Consider the following 11,655-nt stretch of genomic DNA (forward strand, 5'->3'; position numbering starts at 1 on the left):
CACCACTGCATACCTGTTCTGTGAACCCACCACTGCATACCTGTTCAGTGAACCTGCCACTGCATACCTGTTCTGTGAACCCACCACTGCATACCTGTTCTGTGAACCCACCACTGCATACCTGTACTGTGAACTCACCACTGCATACCTGTTCAGTGAACCCACCACTGCATACCTGTTCAGTGAACCCACCACTGCATACCTGTACTGTGAACCCACCACTGCATACCTGTTCTGTGAACCCACCACTGCATACCTGTTCAGTGAACCTGCCACTGCATACCTGTTCTGTGAACCCACCACTGCATACCTGTTCTGTGAACCCACCACTGCATACCTGTACTGTGAACTCACCACTGCATACCTGTTCAGTGAACCCACCACTGCATACCTGTTCAGTGAACCCACCACTGCATACCTGTTCAGTGAACCCACCACTGCATACCTGTTCTGTGAACCCGCCACTGTATACCTGTTCTGTTCAGTGAACCCGCCACTGCATACCTGTTCTGTTCAGTGAACCCGCCACTGCATACCTGTTCTCGCCATGGAGCGCACCAGTCCAGCACGGCCGTCACTACACAAACAGCTGTTTGCGGTGCGTTACACGGTGAGTTTGGTGTGTCAGTGTGAAGCAGTACCTTAATTACACTACCTGATTGATGTATACACATGCAAGATGTTTTAAAGCACTTTAGGCCTGTCATTTAGCATTCAATGTGATTTCTGCCCTTAAAACGCTGCTTTGCGTCAAATCCAGATTTTTCCCGGGGACTTTTGGCATGTATCCCACTCCTCCACCTGGGGGTCCAGGTGTTAGACCCCTTGAAACATCTTTTCCATCACTTTTGTGGCCAGCATAATTTTTTTTTTTCAAAGTTCGCATCCCCATTGAAGTCTATGGCGGTTCTCGAACTTTAACGCGAACCGAACCTTCCGCGGAAGTTCGCGAACCCGGTTTGCGAACCTAAAATCGGAGGTTCGGCCCATCTCTAATCATTGCATATACCTAGCTGTTGTGTTCAGTGAACCCACCTCATCACTGCATATACCTAGCTGTTGTGTTCAGTGAACCTACCTCAGCACTGCATATACCTAGCTGTTGTGGCAAGTGGTGTCATCATTGTCCGCCATAACAGATTCTCATTAAAGGATTTAAAGTTAATTAATTTCAAATACAGCAGGGCCTCGAAAGTCCTCCTCCAATATTGTAATTTTTGGTCACTACCTTTTGTGTTGAGTGAACCCACCTCATCACTGCATCTACCTAGCTGTTTTGTTGAGTGAACCCACCTCATCACTGCATATACCTAGCTTTTGTGTTAAGTGAACCCACCTCATCACTGCAGATACCTAGCTGTTTTGTTGAGTGAACCCACATCATCACTGCATATACCTAGCTTTTGTGTTCAGTGAACCCACCTCATCACTGCATATACCTAGCTGTTGTGGCAAGTGGTGTCATCATTGTCCACCATAACACATTCTCATTAAAGGATTTAAAGTTAATTCATTTCAAATACAGCAGGGCCTCGAAAGTCCTCCTCCTGTATTGTTATTTTTGGTCACTACCTTTTGTGTTGAGTGAACCCACCTCATCACTGCATATACCTAGCTGTTTTGTTGTGTGAACCCACCTCATCACTGCGTATACCTAGCTTTTGTGTTAAGTGAACTCACCTCATCACTGCAGATACCTAGCTGTTTTGTTGAGTGAACCCACATCATCACTGCATATACCTAGCTTTTGTGTTCAGTGAACCCACCTCATCACTGCATATACCTAGCTGTTGTGGCAAGTGGTGTCATCAATGTCCACCATAACAGATTCTTGTTAAAGGATTTAAAGTTAATTCATTTCAAATACAGCAGAGCCTCGAAAGTCCTCCTCCTGTATTGTTATTTTTTGTCACTACCTCGGGAGGTGCATACCATGCCTACAGCCTTCCTTGGATGTGCGTGGTGGTAATTTTTTCGTAGGCTATAACTCCGGACCGGAATAGAACCAGGATTCCCCAGCCATTACCTGTGGTCACTCACGGTGGCAGACTTGCCCTCCATAAAAGATTCTCGTCTCCTTGAGGAGGTGACCAACCTGGTGAATCGCAGTGAAGGCACCATCAGACTTGCCCTCCATAACAGATTCTCGTTAAAGGATTTAAAGTTGATTCATTTCACATACACAGCAGGGCCTCAAAAGTCCTCCTCCTGTATTGTTATCGGGACGTGCATGCCTGCCTGCTGCCTTTCTTGGATGTGTGGTGGTAGCCGTTTTTTAGGCTCCAACTCCGGACTGGATTAGAACCAGGATTCCCTGGCCATTACCCGTGGTCACAATGGCAGACTTGCCCTCCATAATAGATTCTCGTTGCAGGTACTGAACCACAAGCAGAAAATGTAATGTAAAAAAAAATAGATGTAAGCTTTAACAATGGTAGAGAAAGAACCATCAAAAGTTGATAAGGCAGTCAGACATTACCTAACCTGACATCACTGAGTGAGGAAGAGCAATCTCGCCATGTTGCGCAGTAGTCCAGCATGGCCGTCACTACACAAACAGCTGTTTGCGGTGTGTTACACAGTGAGTTTGGTGCGTCAGTGTGAAGCAGTACTCTAATTACACTACCTGATTGATGTATACACATGCAAGATGTTTTAAAGCACTTTAGGCCTGCTATTTAGCATTCAATGTGATTTCTGCCCATAAAACGCTGCTTTGTATCAAATCCAGATTTTTCTCCGGGACTTTTGGCATGTATCCCACTCTGCCATGCCCCCCTCCAGGTGTTAGACCCCTTGAAACATATTTTCCATCACTTTTGTGGCCAGCAAATTTTTTTCTAATTTTCCAAGTTCGCCTCCCCATTGAAGTCTATTGCGGTTTGCAAAAGTTTGTGCGAACTGAACTTTTGCAGAAGTTCGCAAACCCGGTTCGTGTACCAAAAGTCGGAGGTTCGGGCCATCTCTACTCCTCAAACAGCCGCATGAGTCTGCAGGCATTTCGCATGAGTGTCCAGTACTTCGGCCAGAACATCCCCATCTCCCCAGAGCATGTCCTTTTACTGTAGTTGTAGAGATACTGATTGACGGCTTTCTCCTGTTGTAGCAGACGGTTAAACATCAGGAGCGTTTAATTCCAGTGAGTCGGGCTATTGAAAATCAAGCACCTCACTGGCAAGTTGTTTCTCTGCTGAATATCAGCAAAGCGTGCCATGGCCGTGTAAGACCACCTGACATGCTCACACACCTTCCTGGACTGCTTCAGGACCTCCTATAAGCCTGGGTACTTACACAGAAATCTTTGGATTATTAGTTTCAGCACATGTGCCATGCAGGGTACATGTGTCAACTTTCCCAAATTCAAAGCCGGAATGAGATTGCTGCCATTGTCACACACCATGTTGCCGATCTCCAGCACGCCTGCCTGCAAGCCGTGGAGGTGTCACAACTAGGTCCGCTGCACAGCTACGTACTCCCTGCTTTCCAGCAGTCACCAGGTTAACCCAATGGGATGTATAAATAATATACCTGCCCTGACCATGCTTGGCAGACCAGGCATCCGTGGTCAGATGGACCCTTGACCCAACGCTGTGTGCCAGAGATGACACTACTTGCCTTTCAACTTCACGGTACAGTTTGTGCATCACCTTTTTTGAGAAATAATTGCGGCCTGGTATCTTCCACTTTGGTGTCCCAATGGCCACACATTTTTGGAAGGCCTCAGAGTCCACCAGCTGGTATAGTAACAGCTGGTGAGATAACAGTTCCACCAAGCAAGCTGTCGGACGCCGGGCAAGGGGGTGACTGGCAGACATTGGCTTCTTCTGCTCAAAGATTTCCCTCACGGACACCTAGCCTGTGGGCAGAGGAGCAGGAACCACTCAACGTGAGAGGCGGAGTGGAGGAGGGAGGCTGTGAAGGTGCAAGGGAGAAAGCGGCTGAAGATAATGCACCTGAAGGAAGAAGGAGGGTGGCATTGCTTTTGTGCGCTGCTTTTCCTCAGGTGCTCTTCCCATTGCCGTTTGTGCTTTTTGTCATGTGCCTTTGTAAGGCAGTTGTCCCTACGTGAGTGTTGGCACTTCCCACGGCTCAATTTTTGGTGGCAGAGACAACAGATGGCATTGCTCTCATCTGAGGCAGACACAGAAAAAATGTCCACACTGCTGAGCCCCCCTGGGGTGATGGCACTATGGTGGCATCAGCAGCTGACGTTGAAGGGCATGTTGGCTGGCTGTCCATAGGTGGCAATAAATGGTGCTGGACACTGCCACCAGCTGTTTCTGATGACGAGGTCCCCCTGCTTCTTTCAGCAACTCGTCTCCTCTTACTCCTCTCTGACTCCCAGGGGCGTAACTAGAAATCACTGGGCCGACCTGCGAATATTTGGATGGGGCCCCCCCATAGGTGCCAAATAATCGTAATGGGGCAGCGTTTCACTGTAAATTAATTGTAAAGTGGGCAGCATTTTACCAGACAATCATAATGTGGGCCAGAAAATCGTAATGTGGGCAGAGTTCACCAGAAAATCGTAATGTGGGCCTTTAGAAAACCATAATGTGGGCAGAGTTCACCAGAAAATCGTAATGTGGGCAGAGTTCGCCAGAAAATCGTAATGTGGGCACCAGTCACCAGAAAATCGTAACGTGAGCAGCAGTCACCAGAAAATTGTAACGTGGACAGCATTCACCAGGCAATCGTAATGTGGGCAGCGTTCACCAGAATATCGTAATGTGGGACAGAAAATCGTAATGTGGGCAGAGTTCACCAGAAAATCGTAATGTGGGCAGCGTTCACCAGAAAATTGTAACATGGACAGCATTCACCAGACAATCGTAACGTGGGCAGTGTTCACCAGAAAATCGTAATGTGGGCCAGAAAATCGTAATGTGGGCAGCAGACACCTGAAAATCGCAATGTGGGCAGCAGACACCTGAAAATCGTAATGTGGGCAGCAGACGCCTGAAAATCGTAATGTGGGCAGCAGAAACCTGAAAATCGTAATGTGGGCAGCAGACACCTGAAAATCGCAATGTGGGCAGCAGTGACCAGAAAATCGCAATGTGGGCAGCAGTGACCAGAAAATCATAATGTGGGCAGCAGACACCTGAAAATCGCAATGTGGGCAGCAGACACCAGAAAATCGTAATGTGGGCAGCAGACACCAGAAAATCGCAATGTGGGCAGCAGACACCAGAAAATCATAATGTGGGCAGCAGACACCTGAAAATCGTAATGTGGGCAGCAGGCACCTGAAAATCGTAATGTGGGCAGCAGACACCAGAAAATCATAATATGGGCAGCAGACACCTGAAAATCGTAATGTGGGCAGCAGACACCAGAAAATCGCAATGTGGGCAGCAGTGACCAGAAAATCGCAATGAGGGCAGCAGTGACCAGAAAATCGTAATGTGGGCAGCAGACACCTGAAAATCGTAATGTGGGCAGCAGACACCAGAAAATCGCAATGTGGGCAGCAGTGACCAGAAAATCGCAATGTGGGCAGCAGACACCAGAAAATCGTAATGTGGGCAGCAGACACCTGAAAATCGTAATGTGGGCAGCAGACACCTGAAAATCGTAATGTGGGCAGCAGACACCAGAAAATCATAATATGGGCAGCAGACACCTGAAAATCGTAATGTGGGCAGCAGACACCAGAAAATCGCAATGTGGGCAGCAGTGACCAGAAAATCGTAATGTAGGCAGCAGACACCTGAAAATCGCAATGTGGGCAGCAGTGACCAGAAAATCGTAATGTGGGCAGCAGACACCTGAAAATCGCAATGTGTGCAGCAGTGACCAGAAAATCGTAATGTGGGCAGCAGACACCTGAAAATCATAATGTGTGCAGCAGACACCTGAAAATCACAATGTGGGCAGCAGTCACCAGAAAATCAAAATGTGGGCAGCAGTCACCAGAAAATCGCAATGTGGGCAGCAGACACCAGAAAATCGTAATGTGGGCAGCAGACACCTGAAAATCGCAATGTGGGCAGCAGGCACCAGAAAATCGTAATGTGGGCAGCAGTCACCAGAAAATCGTAATGTGGGCAGCAGACACCAGAAAATCACAATGTGGGCAGCAGTCACCAGAAAATCACAATGTAGGCAGCAGACACTAGAAAAAAAAATGCACCTGTGAAAAAAAAACAATTCACTTACCTGACAGAAGTCTTCTCCTCTCCCGGCATCTGGCTCGCAGCTCCCCGAGTCCTCCTGCAGCACATCTCCCGCGCTGACAGGCAGAGTGCAGGGCTACGGCAAGATGGCTGCCAAAGCCCTGTACTAGAGACACAAATAGTCTCCAGTGTAGGGCATCTTCGGCGGCCATCTTGCCGTAGCCCTGCTCTGCCTGCCGGAGACTATGCGGGGCTGCGGGGAATGAACTGGCGCAGCGTCTATTAGACGCTGCGGCCAGTTGAGCACCTTGCTGGGGGGTCCAGAGCAGCGCTCCCCCCACGCACAGTGAGCGGGCCCCAGAGCAGCCCCGGGCCCCCCTGCGGCTGAGGGGGTCGCATCCCCGGTAGGTACGCCGGTGCTGACTCCCCCTCTGAACTGTCCCCCTGTTCATCTCCTCTATTGGGAACCCACGTGACATCCATAACATCATAATCATCTTCATCATAATCATCCTCCCCAGCTTTGCTTGTATCAGACACCTCCAAAACTGCACCAACAGCAGGTACTTCATCATCCTCCTCCTCACAGCTTTCGTCCATAACTCAGACATATGAGGTGGTGTAACTTGCTTAGCGCCTTCATCTTGTTGTAACAATAATTGGCTGTGAATCCATTAATTCCACACCATATAACTCCTGTGAAGTGTCAAATGTAGCGGATGTGGTGCTTGTAGTAGTGCTGGTGGCTGCAGAAGATGAGGTGTTCTGTGCTAAATAGTCAACTACGTCCTGACAATCTTGGGAGCTGATGCCACGTGCCTTCTTCTGAGCACTGTACTTTGGTCCAGGGCCGCACAAAATCACGTCAGCATGACCTCGAACAGACCTGCTGGGTGGCCTGCCTCTGGGCCTGCCTCTGCCTGTTTTGTCCATATCGATGGGGGGGGGGGGATGAAGTGAAAGGTATGCACTGACATGACTAATACAATGTGCAGTCACACAGGTGCAGTGAAAGGTATGCAGTGACTGGTATATAAAACAGCGTGCTGTCATGCAGATGCAGTGAACAGGTATGCAGTGACTGGTATCAATACAATGTGCAGCTGTCACACACACAGGTGCAGAGAACAGTTATTCAGTGACTGTTATATAACACTGAGTTCGGTCACACAGGTGCAATGAACAGGTATGCAGTGACTGGTATATAAAACAGCGTGCTGTCATGCAGATGCAGTGAACAGGTATGCAGTGACTTGTATCAATACAATGTGCAGCTGTCACACACACAGGTGCAGAGAACAGTTATGCAGTGACTGTTATATAACACTGAGTTCGGTCACACAGGTGCAGTGAACAGGTATGCAGTGACTGGTATTACAAATGTGCAGCTGTCACACACACACAGGTACCGTGAACAGGTATGCAGTGAATGAATGGTATATAATATAACACTGCATGCTGTCACACAGGTGCACTGAACAGGTATGCAGTGACTAGTAACAATACAATTTGCAGCTGTCACACACACACAGGTACCATGAACAGGAATGCAGTGACTAGTATTACAAATGTGCAGCTGTCACACACACACAGGTACAGTGAACAGGTATGCAGTGACTAGTATTACAAATATGCAGCTGTCACACACACAGGTAGCGTGAACAGGTGTGCAGTGACTGGTATATTATATAACACTACGTGTTGTCACGCAGGTGCACTGAACAGATATTCAGTGACTGGTATCAATACAATGTGCAGCTGTCACACACACACAGGTACCATGAACAGGTATGCAGTGACTAGTATTACAAATGTGCAACTGTCACACACACACAGGTACCATGAACAGGTATGCAGTGAATTGTATTACAAATGTGCAGCTGTCACACACACACAGGTACCGTGAACAGGTATGCAGTAACTAGTATTACAAATGTGCAGCTTTCACACACACAGGTACCGTGAAAAAGGTATGCAGTGACTGGCATATATAACACTGTGTGCTGTCATGCAGGTGCAGTAAACATGAACAGATATGCAGTGACTGGTATTACAAATGTGCAGCTGTCACACACAGGTGCAGTGAAAAGGTAGTCACTGAATGTGCTGGGCCTTGCACAGTATAGCAATTACCAAGGGCCAGCTGCGACTGACAGGGCTGTATATGCAAGTGTCAGTGGGCCACACAAAAAAAAACACATCAAAAAAACATTAGCTCTCAAAAAAGCTGTTGTGGGGTGCTTCTTAGCAATCAGTATCAGCAAGGAGCAAGCTAAAAAGCCTAACAAGAACCTAACTAAGCTTACTCTATGTCTACAGCAGGTTCCTCTACCTTCTCTAATTACTGCAGCCACACCGAACCACGGATGTTCACGCGAGTATGTTCGCATGCGAACCGATCAGGCCATCTCTAAGCAATACAAGCTATTCCGCTGCCTAAGACAAAGAAAGACATGATGGCATTTTTAGGGTCACTAAATTACTGTAGGGCGTGGATAGTTGTCTACTAAGCTCTGACAAGACCACTGTATGACTCTATACACTCAAATCCAATGAGTATGACAGACAAGGTGAACTGGACAGATGCCTTGACAGAAATCTTTAATGAGTGTAAAGCTAGACTCAAGAGTCCTCTGGTTCTGGCCTATCCAGACTACAGTAAGACCTTTTTCCTTTTTATGGACTGCAGACAAGCATGTATGACAGCTATGCTATGCCAAAAATGGGGAGACAATCAGAGACCCCTCGGGTACTATTCAGCCCCATTAGACATGTTACTAAAGCACTACCTAACTGTGTACAGGTTGTAGTTGCTGCTGCAAAAGCTGTTGAGGCCACAGCAGGAACAGTATTATACCATGATCTTTGTCTTTTAGTACCACATGCAGTACAAGCTCTGCTATTGCAGGACAAAATGATAATGTTAACACCTGCCCGTCATCTTTATTGTACTGCTACCTTGCTGGGTGAACCTCACATAACTGCCAAACGTTGTACTACCTTAAACCCAGCCACTCTCCTCCCCTCACCGGAGGATGAGAAGAGCCCACATGATTGTGTTGAGGATACTCACCGTAATCTCCTACCCCGTCCAGACCTCAAGAATGAGCCTTTAGCAGAAGGAAAGGTGGTCTTTGTGGATGAGTCTGCAAGTAAGGGAGAACAAGTAGAAAACCTAACCGGCTATGCAGTGGTAACGCTACAATGAACAATAGAGGCCAGAAGACTTCCTTCTACCTTTTCAGCTCAAGCTGCAGAAATCTATGCCCTTACAAGGGCTTGCCTACTACGCCCTGGTCAGTCGATGACTGACTGTGTATACTGACAGCCAGTATGCATTCTCAACTGTTCATACCTTTGCAGTGCAGTGGCATCAAAGGGGAATGGTAACAGCAGCAGGCAAACCGGTACGGCATAAAGAGTTACTCTTGCAGCTCCTGGAAGCAATCCAAGCACCTAAACATCTTGTATAAGGAAGTGTGTAGCCCATAAGACTGATGATTCCCAAATCACCCGTGACAATAACTTAGCAGACAAAGCAGCAAAAGAAGCAGCCAGCCTGTCACTGATGAATGTGCAAACATGTCAAAGCTAGGACTGATTGATCTCATCAGCTTTGAAAGTCAAGCACCCCCAAGGGAAGTTCAGAAGTGGGGGGCTGAAAAAACAGATACAGGGTTATGGGTAATGGACTCTAAACCCTGTATACCACATGTCCTCTTTAGGTTACTAGCTATTGTGACACATGGAGTCACACATGTGTCAACAGAAGGAATGGTAGCAATAATACAACAGAGGTATTATGCACTGAGCATCCAAACCTTTCTAAAAAAAATGTATGCACAGTGTGTGCTAATCTGGGCTGCTAATAACGCTGCCAAGGGTCTAAAGCCTGTAAAGGGGTACACCCCTCCTGGTATGGATCATATACGTTTCACACAATTGCTCCTTGACTATATTGATATAACATTATTTGAAGGTAAAAAATATGCCCTTGTCATATTAGACCTTTATTCAGGGTGGGTTGAAGCATTTCCCACCTCCAAAGCAGATGCCCTGACAGTAGCCAAAGCCTTGGCAAGGGAAATAATACCAAGGTGTTCCCCAGAACAAATAGTGTGACAATGGCAGTCATTTTGTAAATGAAATTAGAACACAACTAACCACTGTACTGTGCATAGACATGAGACACCATTGTGCATACCATCCTCAATCAGCAGGACATGTGGAAAGGGTTCATGGAACCATTAAAAATAAACTCAGCAAAGCCACCAAGATAACAAGAAAGGGTTGGGTTTGGGGTTTGGTGTTTGCCAGCAGAACTACTGAGCATTAGAATAACACCAGGTAATAAGAAACTGTCACCTTATGAGATATTGTTTGGGAAACAATACAGATTTCCTGATTTTGGTACACAGGAACAGCCCCCAGAGGAGTGGGGACTGGCAGATTACCTGAGGCACACCTGTAAGCACCGAACACGTTACCCAGGCCCGATACCCACAGGAAAGGCAGTACAAGGGGATGAACTAGCACCTGGAGATTGGATTTGGATCAAGGTAATCAAGCAGTGGTCTTCCCCAAGGTGGGAGGGCCCCTACCAAGTACTTGTCAGTTCCCCTACTGCTGTCAGAATAGCTGAAAGATCTACCTGGGTTCATATAAGTCATTGTAAGAAGGCACATATGAGCCTCCCAAGCGAAAATTAATTGAAGGTTCGGAATCACAGTCTTTTACGGGCACTTATATAAAGCTTCAGTTAACCAGGGCAGAGACAGGAACGACTGGTGGAATACTAAGGCCCAGGGTGACAGGAACATTTGCTTGAGCCCTGGTCAAGAAAGTGCTTAGGGTTGGAGGTAAAAGTCAGTCATCACTCTCCAACAACAGTAGCCGGATTGAACCTGCTCTGGTAGGGAGGGACAAGCAATGGCAGACAGGGAAACGGGAGCCCCAGAGAAAGGCACATGAAAGGCTGAAACCGTTCCCTAGGAGAATCACCTTTCTTGAACCCGGTTGGTCCAGGACTGTAGAAGGATGAGTATTTTGGATATTAATGACAGCAGCCATGCTTCAATTGGTTTGTTTCTGGTGGATAACAGTGGGGATAAACTACATGAAAATTCAGTCACAAGCCAAGGTGCAAGAACAGACCCTAACTAAACAGGTCAGAGCAATCAGACAAAGAGAGTCACAGAGGTGCCTGGCTCTTCTACTGACCACATATGATATTGCTCCGTTGTTATTGCCTGATGAAGCAGGATCAATCCTGCGAAACACGTTGCATATTTGGATTTTATAAATAAAATATATTGACTATCTTTACTACAGTCGTTGTGTGTCTACTTGGAGGAGGTAAGTCCACCACTACCTCCTCTATTTACCAATAATTTGGTTTTTAAGTTCATTTAGCTTCCTTTTATCCTTTTGGTGCCTCTGTTCACCTGCATAATATTGAGTCCACCCTGAGTGGAGGGTTTAACCCCCTTTTTCTCATCTACAGAGAGCGACTTCTTATTCTTGAGTGGGGTCAGAA

General features: G+C 47.0%; 1 protein-coding gene across 1 annotated transcript in view; it reads right to left on the reverse strand.

Annotated features, from left to right (window-relative positions):
* LOC137543602 (NXPE family member 4-like) overlaps window positions 1-6,719 on the reverse strand; it is a 143,081-nt gene extending 136,362 nt beyond the window's left edge. Inside the window, exon 1 of the mRNA XM_068264703.1 lies at window positions 6,606-6,719. Within this exon, the coding sequence (XP_068120804.1) occupies window positions 6,606-6,719 (114 nt within the window). The remainder of the gene's footprint in view (window positions 1-6,605) is intronic.
* Window positions 6,720-11,655: the final 4,936 nt, after the last annotated feature.

Source organism: Hyperolius riggenbachi, unplaced genomic scaffold, assembly GCF_040937935.1.
Source record: "Hyperolius riggenbachi isolate aHypRig1 unplaced genomic scaffold, aHypRig1.pri scaffold_115, whole genome shotgun sequence".
In the NCBI taxonomy this organism is placed as follows: domain Eukaryota; kingdom Metazoa; phylum Chordata; class Amphibia; order Anura; family Hyperoliidae; genus Hyperolius; species Hyperolius riggenbachi.